Source organism: Ammospiza nelsoni, chromosome 4 (genome assembly GCF_027579445.1).
Source record: "Ammospiza nelsoni isolate bAmmNel1 chromosome 4, bAmmNel1.pri, whole genome shotgun sequence".
NCBI lineage: Eukaryota > Metazoa > Chordata > Aves > Passeriformes > Passerellidae > Ammospiza > Ammospiza nelsoni.
In genome coordinates, this window is record NC_080636.1 from 19,741,951 (window position 1) to 19,761,318 (window position 19,368).

The 19,368-nt window shown below is 37.3% G+C and overlaps 1 protein-coding gene across 1 annotated transcript in view; it reads right to left on the reverse strand.

Moving 5' to 3' along the window:
* Positions 1-1,966: 1,966 nt before the first annotated feature.
* LETM1 (leucine zipper and EF-hand containing transmembrane protein 1) overlaps positions 1,967-19,368 on the reverse strand; it is a 28,294-nt gene continuing 10,892 nt past the window's right edge. Inside the window, exons 4-14 of the mRNA XM_059471001.1 lie at positions 17,668-17,811; positions 16,863-17,000; positions 13,719-13,922; positions 13,147-13,266; positions 11,947-12,078; positions 11,160-11,330; positions 10,375-10,530; positions 9,481-9,615; positions 8,727-8,914; positions 6,724-6,862; positions 1,967-5,894 (exon numbers count right to left, since the gene is read on the reverse strand). Of these exons, the coding sequence (XP_059326984.1) occupies positions 5,745-5,894; positions 6,724-6,862; positions 8,727-8,914; positions 9,481-9,615; positions 10,375-10,530; positions 11,160-11,330; positions 11,947-12,078; positions 13,147-13,266; positions 13,719-13,922; positions 16,863-17,000; positions 17,668-17,811 (1,677 nt within the window). The 3' untranslated portion in view covers positions 1,967-5,744. The remainder of the gene's footprint in view (positions 5,895-6,723; positions 6,863-8,726; positions 8,915-9,480; positions 9,616-10,374; positions 10,531-11,159; positions 11,331-11,946; positions 12,079-13,146; positions 13,267-13,718; positions 13,923-16,862; positions 17,001-17,667; positions 17,812-19,368) is intronic.

The following is a 19,368-nucleotide window of genomic DNA, read 5'->3' on the forward strand; positions in this document are numbered from 1 at the left end:
AGGCTGTTCATGAAGGGGCTGCTCTGCCAATATACACAGAGAGAAATACTAGATGGAAAGCAGCAAATCTGTATTAGATCCATCTCTAGCATAGCAGAAATCCTTTACACCACTTAGATGAGAGAAACTGATGTTTGCAAACCACAGAAGGTTTGGCAAGGGTAAAATTGTACATGCTAATGAGCCCCCAAAGAATTTTGACCTGTGAAGGATATTTAACTACAGAGAAAGATTTATATCCAATAATACACAAAAGTGGAAGTGAACACAGGGTATGGGGAAACTAGAAACATACTACAAACATCCTCCTGCTCACATCAGCATTGAGAAATAATTCAAGAAAATACCAAATATATAAGTAGTGAGAAAAGTGAGAATCCTTAGCCAGAGAAACTCTCTGGTATGATCTGTCACTGTCTGCATTTGGTATTTAAAATCCTTATTGCAACAAAATGCTGTGCTAGGTCCTGACACAGACTCTGCTCTGGAGAACTTGTTGTCTGCCCAGTCACTGTCAAGGAGGTTTTATGTTACAGTGGCACAAGAGCCAAGTGATGGATTATTGATAGACTGGGCATTAACTGAACACAGATTTCTCAAGCCTCAGGTGGATGAAACAACCACAAGGCCATCAATCTCTCACCACCACTATGCAGATGTGTTCACCCTCTAAATGACATATCACCAAAATAGTTTGCAATAAAGCTTCCCCATTCATCCTTTTCAGACCACGATGTCCTGAATTCAGAGGTTTTCCAACCAGTTTTCTGCCTGCTTGCAAGACCAGCCTGATGCAAAAGAAGATTCCATCCAGTGAAGTCACAGCAATCTGTTCATTAGCTGCTATAGAGCAGGCAGTTGCCATTCCCCCCGTGCATGTTTGCAGACAATGCACAAATCCATGTCTGTAATTGCACTGAGCCTGGCTGAGCTGGAGTTCATTTCCCCTCAGCAGTCCTTGCCCTGGGAGCTGGAAAGGTGTTGATAACACCCCCATGTTTTGGCTGCTGCTGAGCAGGGCTGGCACAGCACCAGAGCTGTCTCAACATTCCCATCATCAGTGGGCTGGGAGTGGGCAAGGTCCTGAGAGGGAACACAATTTACCAAAGGTATATTCTAGAGCCTGTGATGTCAGCTCAGATATAATGCCAAGGAAAGGAGGAGGGAGGAAGGACATTTGTTATTTACAAAGTTTGCCTTCCAGAGCAACTTCCTCACCTGCTGAAGCCCTGCTTCCCAGGAAGTGGCTGAACATCACTTGATGGTGGGGAGAACACATTTTTTTTTCCCCTTTGCTTGCGCATGCACAAACTCTTGCTATTGCCTTAGTAAACTGCCTTATGTCAATCTACAAGCTTTCCCCCTTAGATTTTAACAGTTACACACCATTGTTATCAAAGTGTCATAAAGATTCATTAAAGAGTGTAATAACCAATACATCTCAGCAAAGAGAACAGTGAATCCAGAAGTCAACCTCTTTCTTAGGAGTTCAGTAAATATGATCAAGGACACTTGCCAATGTCCACATTTAATTCACAAACTCAAACCCCAATTCCTCTGCTAGCCAGTTTGACCATTGCACACCACACCTATTCACCCCAATTAAAGGGTCATTAAAGGAAATTCTTAAAGCAAAAGCTTAAAAGGAACAAGTTCTGCCACTTTTAAAGCTTTTTATTAGGTGTTTGGCTTTAAGCAGAAGAAGGAAAAATTTGCAACACAACCTTGCTTGTTATTATTTTAAAAGCATGTCAAGGCAGAGGGTTGTCTTCAGCCACCTGTTGAAACACTTGACACTAGAGAGCAGATTGAGCATTTGCATGTTCCCAAATCCTGTTTTAAAGCAGACAGGAGATTACTTTCATAGACACAGCTCATCAGCATCCAGCCCTGTGCCTGGCATCTCATCTGAAGAGCAATAATTCAACACTAAACAATCAAAACCAACAGAAAAATAATGGAGAGATTAGGTTTCAAAATGATACTTTTATTGTAACTAAACAAAGGACACAAGCTCCAATCAAAATAAAAAATTTGTACTGAGTTATGGCAAACACAGGACCAGTATGCTCAGAGTACAGACAAATGATTTTCAACTTAAATTTGTAACACAGGCAGAAATTCATCAACTGAAAAGCAAAATTTGGAATACATGTGAAGAACAGAAAATGGGATTATTCTTTCAATTAAGTACACCCAATTATTTGATATTAACAATTTAAAAGTATTTAAATACATGGTGAAGTAGCTAAAGTTAAAATTATTAGCAAGGTATGCAGATATAAAGTTACAAGAAGTATTTTGGAGTTGTATAAAAGATGTAACTTTTTCCCCCTGGACAAAGCCTATGTTAGTGTAAGGTACAATCCTGGCAAGAGATATTCTCTACCTGCATGCAGTCCTGCTGACAAACTGACAGAACCAACCTCCTGGCACTTAACCTGCAGGCAGATTGACTCTCACAGTAGGTAGTCAGGGATGAAAATCTCTGTGAAAACCATCTTTTGGGCTAAGATGAAAAAGAAACAAGTTTTTCAATAAAATAGCTCCTATAACTCACTTGTTTTGAAGGGGGGAAAGAAATCACATCCTACTCTACTTCTCTTTCCTGTTCCTAAATGGATTTTTAAAAAAGCTTTTTGCATGTTTTATTTTCCCCCTGAATAGTTTATAGTCAAAATTTATTTGAATCTGCAACAACCCCATCAATGGTCTTACCAATAACCTAAGTCTGAACTCAGAGGCTTTGCCTGTGTAAGTCACAAAGTCATCGAAATCTCACATATCCTTTAAATTATTTAAAGAAATATTTACATCTCCTGATTAAATATTCACTCAGGAATAAGCTCTGACCAGTTAATGTACACTTGTACACTCATCCTTTCTCTGAATGTGCTGCAGCTCCTGGTTTATGGTCAACACCAAAGGCAACCAAGCACATGAGCTGGAGCTACTCCACTCTGCTGCAGTTGCCTGTATCACCAGTACAGAGCTGCTTGGGAGGTTCAGTTGGGGTAAAGTGGATCACGAAGGGCTTCCCTAATCTTTTAGAGCTTGCAGAACACGTGTTGTTCAAGTCCAGCTGTCATGGGTTTGCCTGCTTTCAACAGAAAGAAGGAAGGTATTCCCCATGAAAAGTCCTTCCTGTGGTTGGTGCGCACGTCCTGTCATCGCTTCAGGTCACAGCACAAAGCTGCCATTTCTGGCTGGCCTTTAAAAGAATTTTATGTAATCTGTAAAGATTTCACAATATGGCAAATTTCATGCAAGTCCAAATGTATTCCAATTACTTTAATCAGAATATTCTTCATAAAATAAAAAAAGAATCAGCTATTTTTGGCTCCCTTCTTATTTAATCCACAGAAAAATTAAGTGAACAGTAAACATAGAACTGCAGCAAAGTGTTTTAAACTCCCAAATACTGCAATCAGTCAATTTACTTTCAGGACAGTTAAAACTCTGTAAAACTTTAATCAATAAATATTTAAAAACAGCTTTTTCTGCTACTTCCCCTGGTTTAAATCTGCATGCATTCAAGTGAATACAACTCTTAGGTTTTTGATATTCCATGAAAGGTAGCAGGCAATTTTAGAGTATCTTTACCACGTTTCAGGAATGTCAAGTAATATTCTTATACATTGTTTTAAAATTGAAAATATGCCACTGTAAAAATTGAGTGTACTTCAAAGCCCATAAATTCTAGCTGTAAATTATAAAATGGAAAATTAGTTTCTAGATCGCATTTTTGTGAAATCAGTTTTATTCTTGAATTTGCATCTAACACAAGCATTGGCCTAAAAAAAAAGCACATAGTGAAGTCAGATCTTCAAAAATCTACAAAGTGACTTCCTTGCTGAAATCTCCAAGGTAATCTTGATTTATGAGGAAGAGAACAGCCCCCTTGTTTTGGGATACATGAACCATAAAGATTGTACTGATTTGAAATTTCAGCTTCACCACAGCAATTTCACACTTCAAATACAATTACAGTAATTCTCAGGAGGATCTTGCTGTAAGCAGCTTTCTTTGCAAACTGTACAGAATATGAACTCAATAGTTGAACTAGACACTGACTTTTTCTAGAACTGTACATCTCACTGTACATATTGCTTTGGAAACAACTAAATACAATGGTCCATATCATGCAAACCATGAGACTGTCAAAACTTCTTTTGTTCCACTAACTTCAAATAAGTTTGTACAAATAATTTAGCCAATCTAGATAAATACTGCACATGGAATTATGCTGAAATATGCTTGGGAGTTGGCATTTTCTACAAAAATATGCTACTATGACTAAAAGCATTAAGTACTAACTGCCCACCTCAATATCATCACGTACAGTGCCATTGTCAGATGTGCTCTCAATAATGTACACAAAATCAAGAATGGTTGTACATTTTATAATACTGGGTACAAAATAAAAACAGAATAAAAACCCCAAATCACAACCCTGCTGGTTCAAGCCACACTACATGTATTTCATAACAGATTTTAAGAAAAGTGTAAAATTTAGGCTACCATGAATTATGGAGCATCCCAGAGTTAGTATTTTAGTTTTAAAACTTTAAAATTTACTGCTAAGAAGAAATATTAATGAGAAAATCTTGACCTACTGCCAGTATGTAGTCACACATTTAAAGACAATGACTATAAACCAAGGATGTAATCAAAGCACTGGCAATACCAGAAATGACTTGTTGACTGCACAGTAAGCAAAACCATGAGATGAACATATTTATGTACTCTGACTACACTTTGTTAATGACTTTATACCTGAGATGAAAATTGAGAGGTAAGAAAACTAGTTATGGTGCAAATAATTATCAGATGAAAAACAAGCACACAAAGATAGCTACCTTTTTTAAAATATATGCAAAAAGATCACAACTGACATTTTCCCCTTTTGATTATTTTCATCCTGCTATTCAAACAAACACTTTAACTGAGTTTACCATGTGACAGATTGTGTTCTGAAACTATTTTAAAGGCTCCTGTGATTCCAATGCTTTAATAATTAATGGAATTTTGAGTAGAAGCAACATACTCTACTCTCTAGTCCTATGAAATTTAAGGCACCCATAAGTAGCAAACTTCATGCCAAGTTTCCATTCCAGGGAAAAATAAATCTGATTTTTCCCCTCAACAGAAAAGAATAATAACCATGAATTCATAAAAGTGATCAGAATGCCACATTCTCTGTCAGTGAGGCAACAGCTTAGTGATATTTAGCTTAAAAACCCCTAAATCTACAAAGCTACTACTGAAGCCACAGAATCTTCACTAGCAGATTAGAAAATGTGTAATATTGTGATGGAACAGAAAGATTGTATTAAATTTTGAAAAAGCTAAAAGGTAGAAGCAGAGCAAGGTTGGGCCCCATGTAATGATGGAAGAAAATAAATGGGAAACATTTTTCATGATAGATACACTGAATTTATACAGCAAACTTCCAAGTTTAATGGATCACTGTACCACAACAATGAGTGCAAATACATGTTTTTGTGGGCAGGAGCGCTGCTACAGAAGCCTACTCTGTTTTCATCAGTATGGAATGACACTAAATCACTTCTTGACGAACGGAAATTACATTCCATATGTCAGAAAACTTATCTACGATTTATTACCAGAATCAGCTCAAAACACTTCCCATAATCACAAAGCTCAAGTAATATGTAGCCATTAGACACAGAAAGATATACAAGATTTTGGTTATAACTGCGATTAGCTTCAGACTCTGAAGCTTAATTCTTTGCTTCCGCAGCTTCCTTATCATGCTTTTCCTTTGCTTTCTCTTTCTCCTCCAGTTTTTCTTCTTTTTGAAGCAGTGACATAATCTCAGCAACTTGGCTGGTGCCAATATCAATATCTTCTTTGTCAATCAATTCTACAACCTACACAAACACAAAATGAAATTGAGAGCACATTTAGGTTTTACGTGATGGAGGCATTTTCCTACAATAAATTTTGTTAAGACAACAAAAGTATTCAATTCTCTTGTTCAAGAAAAACAGCATTTTCTTTCTTACATGGAAGACAAATTCAAACCACAACCAGTACCTCAAACACATCCAGAGTACTAAAAAAAAAGCTCAAATGTATACTAAAAGACTTAGAATTACTGACCTTTGTATGTGCAGTACACAAAGACATTTTAAAGCATTAGTAAAACACACCCATTTATTTTATCTGTTTCAGTGGAAAGCTGAGATTCAGTACGTGTTGAAAAAGTATTTAAGACAGTAATTTATAGGCTTAATTTTATTTTATTTAAGAATACCTAGTCTATCAGACAGGCACAAATTTAGAAAAACTTCAAAGTAGAGGGGGTGGGCCTTTCAAAAAGCAAACGAAAAAATAATCTAGTAAATGATTCCAAATTCCTTGAAATAGTTTTTTGTACAAATGTATTCTTGGCATATCTCCTCAAGTTCCTAGACTTATTGTGCAACATATGCAGAATTTACAAGTACACTTTATCTGTGTTGCTAAATGTGCAACAGCAGTTTAAAGCAACAGGGAAGATAATCACCACTGGGGCAGCAGAGAGGAAAAATGTGTTTCAAAAGGCTGATACTGTATTTTCTAGCTGGTCATAGTTTAAACCTCACTGGCATCAAGTAAAGACCCTTGCAAAAGACTGCACTATGAATTTATGCCCAAACAGGTGCAATGTTTGAAGGATGGTTAGCCTTATTTTCTTTAAGAAGTCCACAAACTTACCTTAACAACATTATCTATATCAATTTGGCCATCCTTATTTTCATCTAGTGCCTCTGCAATCCTTGTTAACTTCTCCTCTGGAATCTTCTGAATTTGTTTCATTGCATTAATTAGCTCAGTAATGCTGATGAGATTCTTCCTGAAGAGAAAGCACAAACTCTACATGACAAGCAGTTATTCCAAAGGGAAAAGGTTGATAAAAGGCAGTACTGGAAACTACTGCACTGCAGGATGCTTGTAAAATTATTAATTAATTATTTATAATCCTGAACAGAATGCAAAAAACCAAAAAGGAGTTACTGATCAGACAGCAGATTTTTATCTTATCATCAAATCTCATGTTTTTAGTTTCCACATGTTTTACTAAACAAATATAAGTACCCAGAAGCATTTGAAATAAAGTTTTCTGTGCTTCCCAGACTATGTATCTAATGCCCTTTGTCCCTTCACTCTCCATTTACCAAAGATATAATGCCATGTTTCTGACATCCTTTTACATATAGGGGCTGGCTGACAGAAAATCAATGAGTCACAGGAAAACAAAAGCTGAGAACTAATCACTTGAGCAGTTGAGCTGTTTTTTTAAATCAGCTTCCCTTGTTCCTGTCAAGGACCAGACTCTGGGGAAGGAAGGACTAGCAGGTTTCAGATGTTACTCTCTTCTCACTGATCTCATGATTTCTGTATGTATTTTGCTAGTTTGAAGAAACATCTTCCAGCACAGATCCAGCTGAAATGCAGGAGACAGTGAAGCCAATAAATACTAAACAGAAGGGTTTTATCAGTGTAGTCCCAGCTCTTCTGGGCACAGACAGACTTTTATGCAAGGAGCATTTCTCCTGCTGCTGCTCAATGTCCTGGACATGGCTTGATAAGGACTGCCCCATCCCAAAGGTTAAGAGACAAGCCTTTGACAACTAAGCAATATTTAAACTAGTAATTTTCAATCAGCCACAATCACCTACAAAATTATCCAGAAAACCAGCCATTACAAAGTATAATTACATTCAGTACAAGCAGATTCTGCATTGTATTGTTAGTTTACAAATTCAGATGGTTTTGATCAATGACTTCTCTGTAGCACCATTCATATGGCTGCCTTATTACACAAAATCTGCAACAAATGACGGTTTGCCCTGGGGACTGGAAAATACAGAGCTCAGAAGCAACAAAAGCAGAATCCCTATTTCAGTTTAGCTATGCTCTTTGGGAGCTGCCATACTCTCTTAATGAATCACACAGAATGGTGCAAGCATAAACCAGATTAATACAGCATTCATGATTACAAACCATGAGAGTTTGTATAACAGTTTCCAAGTATTTCAGAGTGTGTAACAAGCAGTGTATGACCATTTAACATAGGATAGCCTGATTATCTCCAATAATATTAAGACCTGGATAAGTGTTGATAAATGAATTTTGTAATGAAACTATCAGGAAAGATCTTTCATTGAAAATCTGTGTGTTAAAAAAATTTAAATGAAGTAAATCTTTTGGAAAGGGAGTGTGTAAAATGATCTCACTTCCATTAGACGCATTTCCCCACTTGTCTCAAGACACCATAGACCCTTGCAATTTTTTTTCCTCAAAAACACCTTTGTTACTAAATAACAACAAATACAGACTCTTGTGCACCTTTTCAGTCAATGGCACAGGGCAAAATTCCTGTGTGAGGAGCCTGACTAAGGGGATGATTTCACCTGTAATCTTGTCAGTGGCAGAGGCATGGGCAAGACAGTAAGATTCTAATCAACACTGACTTTCAGAACACCCTCAGGATCTGGGGAATTATACATCCTTTTTTTATCTCATCAGTTCAACCATACTTAGCCTTAGAAGAGAGAAAATCTGCAGCACAATTTTGTTAATTTTATTTTTTAAAAATCAATTATCTCAATATTCTAAACAAGTTATTCACCAATTCTTTTCTAACCATACATCAGACAAAAGCAAGAGTGAAGGTGAACAATCAGAGACACATCCAGTAATCCCAGATCACTTACCCAGCAGGAGTATCCTCACCAACCAGCTTTTCATCTGATGTCTTTTGACTTGTTTCTAATTCTACAATAATTTTGTCTATCTGACCAATCATTCGGTTCACTCTCTTTGTCAGTCTCTTGCTTGCCTTTGACTCTTCCACTGCCTCTTCCTCACCAGTTTTAGAAAGCTCCTTTATCTCTTGCAAGTCCTAGAAGAAATTGTCAAGAGAGAGAAAAGGTTTTGCTGGTGTGAATTTGCAACAGCAGACACTACTGACTTCAACCAGCATTTCAAGACGGAGCCATTTGTAGATTAAATACAAGTTCTAGAGATATATAAAACCAGATGGAATTAGAACAATAAATTTTAACACTGCTGCCTTTTTTATGCACCTCTTAAATGTTATTTTCCACACCTTTCATAAGACTGGATAAGATTCATTTTACTTATCTTGGAAATTTCTGTAATACTGACATCTACACTTGCTAAGAAAGAACTGCAGCACGCAGCAGTCAGGCAGCTCCTGTTACCCCAGTCCCTGGGAGCAAGAGCAGGAGCGGGAATCTCATCTGCTGGGAACTGCTCTAGTGGTAACAATTAGGCTTTGAACATGTTACACAAATGAGGCTCTGCATTGTCACACACAAAGTTCATTCACTCAGCTTCCAACTTCAGACTAACAGACAACCAAGAAAGATAATCTTTAAATTTGTGGATCGCTTCTGCTAAAACTAAACATGAACAGAAAAAGAACTTCCATGCCCCATTCTTCACCTCATTATATTCCTGGATATCATCCTTTAGTTCCTCAAGCTCCTCCTTTTCTTTTGTTAGTGATTTTTTCTGTTCCTGTAGCTTGTTGCAAGCATCACTCAGCACATCAATCTCTTCCTTGGTGATTTCCTCACCCTACAAGAGAAAACATACACAAATTAGTGAAAGGTACATTTGTGATCTTCCTGCAAGATTTTCTAGCAGAAAAGAGAAAACACAAGATTGGTTTTTTTACATGTTTGGAATCACTACTATCACATTTTGAGGCTAATACAAAGATTTTAAATGGTAAGGCAGTTAATTTGCTATGGTACTGTTTTTTGAAGTGTACCAGTATTAAGTTCAGCTAATGTGATTGATTATGTGAGTTTCTGAAATTCCATACCTGATCTAATTTAAGAATGTTTAACTTCATTCTTGGGCTAAGCAATTAAAACAACTGAGAAACAATTTACTATGTATGGGAAAAGATAAATTACACGAAAAAAGAGAGCAAAGTTTGGAAAGCTGAGAAAGTTTTTTACAGCTGAGAAAACTTTTCTATCTTCAATAACCTTTGTGAGAATGAGGATGAACATCCATAGTAAGTACACCTGTCTCTTGAAAAGCGCATAATAAAATATGCACAGACCCATTCCATCTACAGAGAGTGCAAATGCCCCCCCAAACAGGTATATTAATTTCAGTAATGCAGAGAGATAAAGGAGATGTTTTGTGCTAACTTCAGCTTCTGCAGTGGTGAATTTTCAATCCACTAAGTAGTTGTTCATAACTGACAGAATGTGATGAGAGGGTTAAAAGTGAAGGGCAGACAAGCAATTTATCACAGTCCTCACACAAATGCTCTGAATCTTTACATTCAAAAGTATGAAAATGTGTGGTTCTCCAGATTACCTTAATGCCTTCCAGCACTGGTGCTGTATCTATCAGTGCCTCTGAGTGCACTGCTGCACCTGCCCGTGCCAGTTCTGGTTCAGTATCCATCACCACCTGGCTTTTTTTAGCTTGCAGAGCAGTTGCTTCAAGATCTGCTGCTGGTTCCGCCGCTTTCTAAATTTAAAACACCTCATTAGGTTGCATTTAAAAAACCCAAAACATTAATTGTATTAGCTTCAGTAAAGAATGACTTGTCAAAATAGAAATAGTTGCCAAAGTAGAAACACACATTTTTATGAGAAGAGGTTAAAAAACTGCAGCATATTAAGTGGTTTCACATTAACATACACACTTGTATTTCAAGAACTACTTCTGTGAGCTCCTGAGGCTTAATTCACTAATGAAGCAGGCCAGCAGCTTTTACAGTCAAATACTATACAGTAGCATTATCAGGTTAATGACAAATAGAAAGAGCCAAAGACAAGAACATTTAAAATGTGGGCTGCAGAAAATTAAAAAAAAAAAACAACAAACAAAACCACTACCTTTACTACAGAAAAAGAAGTCTTCTCTTACGGCTTTAATTAAGAAGGAAGAGAAATCAAAGATAAGTAAGACTGAGCCAATATTTTATAGTAAACTTCTGTATTGCAGTCAGTTTAAATATTCTCTCACAACTTCCACATGTGGATTTAAAGTCCAGTTTCTTGCAGACAATACCCAGAGTAGAGGCAGTAACTCATAACATGCTAGTGTTCACATCACTTGACATTTACTCCTCAGTAGTTGTGAGCAGAACTTACCATGGCTGCAGCCTCAAGGGTTTCTTTGGCTTTCTCTGCAGCTTCAGACATTTTCTTTTCTTCATTTTCTTTTCTGATGGCTTCTTCTTCCTGAAGCGTTGCTTCCAGTCGTACTTTGTTATCTATTTTTTCACCTTCAACTTCTGCCACTTTCACTTGAGCCTCTTTGGCCTAAAAATAACAAAAGTAGCTAATAGAATTGTTATACACCTACAGGTATGGCTGCATAATATAGGTTTAGATATGCTGATTGAGATGGGTAGTAAAGGTATGCTAATGAATAAAGTCAAAACCCCCACATGTTACCCTATTTCTGCATTTCTCAGAAAAAGATGACTCTCTGTCTTGAGAAACTTTTCGGTTTTGGTGGAAAAATGAACTTTTCACCCTGAAATTATACATGTTCTTCATTCTCTTTCTCTCAAGACTACCAACAATCCACTCTGATAATTTCTCTCTCTGCATAACATCATGTATTTTTAAGTATTAATGTTTTTCTATGGCCTGAAGCATTCATTGGTTTTTTTAATGTGAAAGGTGTATTCTAAATCTGCTTATGCTATTACTGTCTCCTGTCATGTAATCCAATATCGCTCTGTGTTTGCTTTATCCTCATATCTCTCCACATACAACACAATTTCTGCCTGTGAAGGTCACACAAATAAACCTAGCTATGATTTAGTTTTTCAAGGAAAAGCAAGGAACTGAGAAGAACATCTGCTTTTGGGGATGGGTTTTCAGTCATGACACTGAAAGTTAGTTACCCACTATGTCCATCAATACTTACAGCACTGTCTGGTAGTGTCTGAAGGGTTGTTTTGAGCTGATCAGCTGGAGAAAGGGTATCTGGAAGATACATGGCTCTGGATAAAATAAGCAAGGAAGTAGGAATTTCCTGGTTCAGATGCAGATCTAACCACTGTAAGTGCAATATAAAAAACAAGTCTTTAATTTCAGGATGTTTTACTCTTTTTTACAAACAAAATCAAGCTAAAGTAAATACAATTTTTTTTACCACTACTTATCAGTCAATATCCTAACACAGGAACTACAAATTATAACCAGCAAAGAATTTCAGCAATTGCAATGAAATATAGGAAGAGGTATTTTGTTTGAAGAAGTATTTCAAGAAATACTGAATGAATATTTGAACAAGTGGTTTGTTTCACATGCATTTTAAAATCACAGAACCATTTGGGTTGGCCTAAAGATCATTCATCTAGTTCCAACTCCCTGCCATGGGCTGGGACACCTTCCACTAAACTGTTCCTCAGAGCTCCATTCAACCTGGCCTTCAACACCTCCAAGGATGGGGAGTCCACATCCCTGGGCAACCTATGCCAGCGTCTCACCACCCTCACAGAAAAGAATTTCTTCCTCATATCTAATCTAAACCCGCCCTCCTTCAGCTTAAGGCCATTCCCCTCTGTCCTATCCCTACTGTCCTTGTGAAAAGTCCCTCTCCAGCTTTCCTGTAAGCCCCCTTTAGCTACTGAAGGTGCTATAAGTGTCCCTGGAGCTTTCTCTTCTCCAGGGTGAACAACCCCAACTTCCTCAGTCCATCTTCATAACAGAGATGCTCCTGGCCCCTGTAATCAACTTAGTGGCCTCCTCTAGACATGTTCCAACAGACCTTCCTCTAAACCAGGCAACATCAAGAGACAACTGATCTACTAGGTGAAAACTTCCTTTGAGCAAGATAATAACAGACAAGACAAACTTTCAAAATTGCAAACATATTTCAGATATGTTAAATTTAAAGTATCTGTCTGCATCATCAAAACATCATGGTCAAAAGGCAGCAACCCACAGCTACCAGATACTTACAAAGTACATGTGACAAAAGCTTATTAAGGAGAAAGACTGTTTTAACCAAGCCTTTAATGAGAACAGAATCAAAATGACTTCTCTGAATCAAAACAAAAACCAGAGCATCAGAGCTAACAACTGGAACTAGGTTTGTGTACTGAGTCTTGCAAAACCATACCTGTTTAAGCTGTTCCTTGAGACGCTCCTCTGTCACACCAAGAGCTCTCATCCCTCGGGCACGACAAGCTGCCTGCAGTTCTTTAACAGTCAGGGTATCAACCCCTTCTTCAGCAATCATCTGCACAATGGAAAGGAAACCTGACCGTGTTAGAGCTCAAAACAGAGGCACCACCAGCGCTGCACAGCCACGTGTTACAACAGCCACTAGAGGCTGCTGTGCTAACACAAAACAGCCTCAGCTGCTCCCACAGCTCCAGCATGCACAGCCAACCCCTAAGCTGATACTTCTACCAGCTCCCTTACAGATTATAATTTCATAGAAGTGTTTTTCTTTGTGATATAATTGTTGTAATTTCAATTAATGGTAGATTTAAAAAAGATCATTTTTTTCTTAAAAAATAAGGACGCTTCTCTTTTAAGCTCTTCAAGCCTTTTTGTTTAAAGTTCTCCAACAAGACAATTAAAACAGAAAAGGAAAATGCCTAGAAAAACAAACACACATATATCCACACACATTCCTTACTGTTATGTGTCAAAATTATTACCCAGTGCCTATTCAGAATGACTCACCTTGTCATCTGCTTTTATGCTCCTCAACCTCATTGTCAGCTGGAAGCGGAGAAAGTTATTTGTCCCAATTGACTGAAGTTCCAACAATTTACAAAGTGCCACCAGCTGAGGCCTGGTCAGATTGTCCAGTGTCAGCTCATCTTCAAAGAGTTTAGAGAACCTTAAGATCTCCTCATTACTGGGTCTTTCACCAGTTTCCCTGATCTGTGAGAAAAAACCAAACACACACAAAGCTTTTCAAAGCACATGTCATAGTTGGGCATCATTTGTCAAGCACTTTGCAACAGTTTTGGGATAAGAAATAGCATGTAAGGAAGGAATGAAAGAAGTTCTTAAAAAACAAACAACTTACTTAGGCAAAAGAATTGATAGTGCTGACAGTTTCCAACAACATTGCATAATGTACTTGAGATAAAACCAACAAAACAAAAATTAGATGCACCTGTACACTAAGGAGCAGGTCTAGCTGAATTGCGCTGCATGAGATACCTCCTCAAGAAATATATATACACCTTTGAGTTACTAAATAGTTTTTACAGGAGTTACACTGGCAGATATTTGTTCTGGTACCATATTTACTAAACACAGAAACACATAAGATAAAGACGGGAAGATAAAGTAAGAATGGCAAAACTTTTGCAACACTGGTGTCTCCATGAAACACAGATTTGGATATTAACTACCTACTTCTCTTCATTTGTTACAATACTCCGGCTTTCAATTCCTAGATGTTCTGCAGCACCTCAGTGCAAATGTTTTTGCACTTGAAGTTATTCCAAAGTTTAAAGCACTGTTTGGGAAAGGACTCTGCATCTTTGCGATGGCAGGTTCTATGTAATTGTTTGCACAAATGCAAAGTTAAGCTTTCCAGTGATGTGTTACCAATGAATTCCCAATCACTACATCCAGTTACTGGAAGCTGAAATAACAGTTCAAAGAAGGAGGAGAAAAATTCCCTGATCTCATCAGGTCACAGTAAAGCATTATCACCTGTATAGATGTTGATTTTTCTATTTCAGGTATGCTACCAAAAGCTTATTAGTGACATCACTACATCAAAATCTACAGAACTTACAATTACATACTCCCAGTCTTAACATCTTCAGTCTAATCACAGATATAAAAAAAAAAAATTCCCAATACTTCTACTTTTTTTAACTCTTGTAAAGAAAACATAAAACTAGGTGACATCAAGTACAGTTTGAAAACCTAACATTACCTGTACTGCCTGACTTATCATGCCTACTTGTTTTATCTGCAAACTCAAATATTTTAGTGAAGAGCTACTGAGTACAGAAAAAGGTAAAAATCAGGAGATGAGATGGCCTTGAGGCCATCAACCTCCAGGATACTTTTATAGCAGAGAAACCATCTTGAAGAAAGAAATGTCAAAGGACTTGTTATTCCACTTTGCCAGTGCCTTCACCACGGGAGCCAAAAATGGCTCTTCAAAAACACAGGAAGTATTTCCTCCCTTGTTTAAAGATGTTTAAAGATTTTGACAGAGCCATGCATGTGTTTCTTGAAAGTACAAACTGAAGCTTTCTAGTACATCACTAGCTACAAAGCAACAGAGACAAATTCTGGAATTATGCAGCAGATACATTAAGCCTGCAATCAGTGGCTCTTGCAGTATCAAATACTTCACCACAGAAGCCACTGTTAGAGAATAGCAAAAAGGCAGGAAAGAAACATTGAAGCTGTTTCTTGCTCTGACATTTATTATCCGGTACTACGAAATGAGATCAATGAAGTTTGTCTCTGTGGCACAAATGAGAAATATAAAGTTCTAAAAAGCACACCCACACATATGAAATGCAGGGCTTGAAACTTCTTTTTTAGTCATCAGAGGAACTTGGGACTTCCTCCAGCAAATGTGGAGTGAAACATCATTTATTTCCATGAAAATTAACGGCCAAATGTAAATTCTCAGTAGTAGTTCTTCCAGAAGAAGAAATGTTCTGAACATGAAGCATGAGTGGGCAAGTTCCCAGAGCCTGCAGGGGCAGTGCCTCAGCCACTAACTGCTGTAACTAACCACTTACAATGTTCTGCACATTCAAAAGAACAGAAACAGATGACTGCAGAGAGGCTTCAAAGTACAGGGACTTTGCAAGAAGTTACTGACTGGCAAATTTACCACTATGATTATGTGAGGTGATCTACATGGCACTATCAACATCATCTTATCACCCCACACTTCATCCTTAGTCCTATCAACATCATCTTATCATTCCACACTTTATTCTTAGCCCTGACATGCAGGAAAATCTTAAGCTATTTGGAAGAGGTTGTGAAGTTCATGTCTGAAACCCCTGGGCTTATGTGCCTTTTTCTGTGCAAATACACACTCTCTCCAAAGGAGGGGACCACTGCCTTTCTTTCAACAAACACTTGGTCATGCTGTTGGCTCCACCTCTTATTCAACAGCCCCACAATTAAGAGAAATCAGAGCTAAGGACTGTCCTGAGAAGACTAAAGAATGCATTTTTCATCTCTCCAGGGAGTACCTTATTCTCACCTACAGTTTGGTGAAAGGAAATGCTGTGAAACCTGAAGGCCATTAATGCAGGTGGCAGATGTCTGACATTTAAGTCTCTCTGTCAGCAACTGAACTTAAATAGGAAAATTTTGCACAGCAACTACATTCTAGCTAAACCTCAGATTATACCACATTCTAGTCAGCATACTGACTGTGCACTTAAAAACTTGTTTTTACAAGAAGAATTAAATTTGACCAAAAAAATTAGATTTCCCCCATTAAGTTTCAATCAGTTAATTAGGAAAGAAGTCCTCTCTCAGTTTTCATACTCTGTGCTGAAAAAAGAGGTCAAAACCTACATGAGTAAACACTGAGCACGCCATGTTTCGTGTTAGAGTTATTAACAAATAAGTGAACAAGAAAGAAATGAGCAGAAATATAGTGCTTCTAGAATTAGAGAGTAACAGCACCAGCTAGAACACCAAAGTTAATAATAGGAAAACTTCATCACACTGACAAAGAAGAAATTTATCCTAAAAAACTACTACGTGCTGTTTCTTCAAGTCCAAAAAAATAAGGTACGTGATGATTACCATAGACCAAAAAAATAACAAAGGCTTTTTTTTTGTAGGAAGAGAGAACATATTTTCCAAACTTTTTACCTTTTGAAAGAATGTTGAAAAATCTTTTGTAACATTTCCCTTGGCTGCTTTATTTTTTAAGGCCATCTCCTCAATGGTGTCTTGAAGGAATTTAGCCAATTCAAGCTTTACTCTCAATTCTTTCTTCAATCTTTCCTCCTGTTAAAAAAATATTTATTGATAAAAGTTCCTGCCAGAAACGCACGGACTAACCATCACTTCTGCCCCCAGATGAGTTATGTGGAGTAATTCTGAACTTCTGCTATAATACACACACTCCAAAGGGGCTTTCACTTTTCCCAAAGATCCCCAAATCACACTGAAGAGCTCACTGTGTGCTCTGAAAGCAAAAACTTGTGGGGCTCTTTTGGTGGTTTTTTACAAAGCTCTTAACAATTCTGAGAAAACATAACTAGTAGAAATAAAGTTTAAAAGAAGCGCAAGAAACTATTTTAAATATTAAGTATACATATGAAAAACTTTGTATCAAGGTTTAAGACTACAAATGTTACAATGTCTACTTAATACAACCAGAAAAACAAAATAGCTTTAGTTCTCCTTTGTAGGAGTCATAGAAAATGGAAATGAGGACAGCAGAAAAGACAAGAGAGGCTTTCAACCCTGATAGCTTAGCACCTGCACATATCAAAACCAGGACAGCACTGGCTCATTATTACATGTTCAAAAGCAGGATCTTCAAAATAAGGAAGATAAAAGCATTACCCCAATAATGGACAAAAACTCCAAAGTTTTTCTAATTTTTTTACCAAGAAATTTCTATTTTTTTAAAAAAATACCACTGGATTATAAATTCAGACCTGCTTACCTTTTTAGACTTTGTCTCAAATGTAGAGGGAAGCATATTAGGGAACAACTTAAGAGCTACTGGAAGTAAAAATTCCATAAATGGGACAACAAGAAAAACCAAGAAAGGGACCAGGCGAAAAAGATCAGCACATATTCGAAGAAACTGGAAGAGAAAAAAAATATTGATAAGCTAATATTTAAAAACTTATTTTAAAAATACTTGATTTAATAATCTAATTGTCATTTAGGCTCACATATATATATTCATTATGAAGAAATTTTAAAATAACACAAGAAAAGGATGTGACAAAGTCAGTTTTTAGTGTTTTTTTTCAAGTTGCTACATACTAGAGAGTGCTGGAGTTTCACCAGTTTTCAACACTATAGAAAGTATTTTAAAAGCCTCACTGTGTCTCAATAGGATTATTGAACAAGTATCTCATTTAAACCTCTTAAAAGCACCTGAAAACAGGAGGTGGTCATTTGTTGTCATTAAAGCTGCTTAACTTCTTTTATGCATCTTTATTTGTGCTCCACCACTTCTTACATGCATGAGCTACTATGGAATAAGTAATCAAGAATAAAATGAAAGATCCCTCCCCCTCTGCCTCATAACAATTGTAATGTACATTTAAATCCAGGGTAATGAGCCCAGCTTGGTAGATTTTTTTTTTTAAACCACTGCATTTCCAGAGCAGTAATCCTCTGAAGCAGGCAGCATTCATTACTGAATCTTGAACTGCATGAAATAAATACTGTCCTTGTGATTTCTGTACACTCACAAATATATATACCAGGCTGTACAGTCTATTACTAAATCTTTCAGTAATTGTTGAAAGCTTCACAACTCTGTTTATATTAGGGAGTGAATATCTTGCTTGACTCTACCTCATTTTACAAATGAAAAAACCTGGTTGTTGGGAATCCCATCAGCTCCTAAATCAGAGGTACACTCTGGTCTCCACTGCCACACGACTGTCATTCCACATCAAGACTTGATAACCACAGCTCTGAGTGGTAAAAACTGGCAGCATAAATGCAATTACAACAGTAAACCCATGCTGCCCACTCCCACAGTTCCTGGCAATCAAGGGGAACAGCAGCAACAACCAGCACAGATCCCATGTCCTCAGGACTGATTTGCTAGAATACAAAACATGTAAAACTTCATTCAGAATTTAACTGCCACAAAACCAGCCAAATTCTTAAGCACTACTGTATGTGGAAAGCACATGCTCTACAGATTCAAAGTCTGGCATTTTTCTTTGTATATAAAAAAATTCAGTTTCCCAGAAGGGATGCTTTGGTCCTTTGTTTTGAGGCTCAAGGATTTTTCCATTCATTCCAACAATGGAAGGCAAATGACTACCATGGAGTTAAAAAACAAAAAAAAAGTAAGAAAGTTTGGAAGAAAATTTTAAAACTCAGAAGAAAAGTAGATTTTTCCTTAAAAAAAACCCTCAAAAATTTCTATAGAATACAGAATTCCTATTTTCCCCCAGTCTCTATTCTTAGACAGTGCGTGCAAGTATTTCTACAAAATCCATATCCAAGGGAGCAGTTTTACCACCGGATTAAGGCAACTTAATGCTAACCTGAGACGAGGTATAAGGAGCCATGAAGGTGCACTGGCAGTCACAGCACTGATCCAGCTAAAACTGACCCATAAATACATACATAGACGGGGAAAAGGATCCGTACACACCAAGCGGGGGTGGGG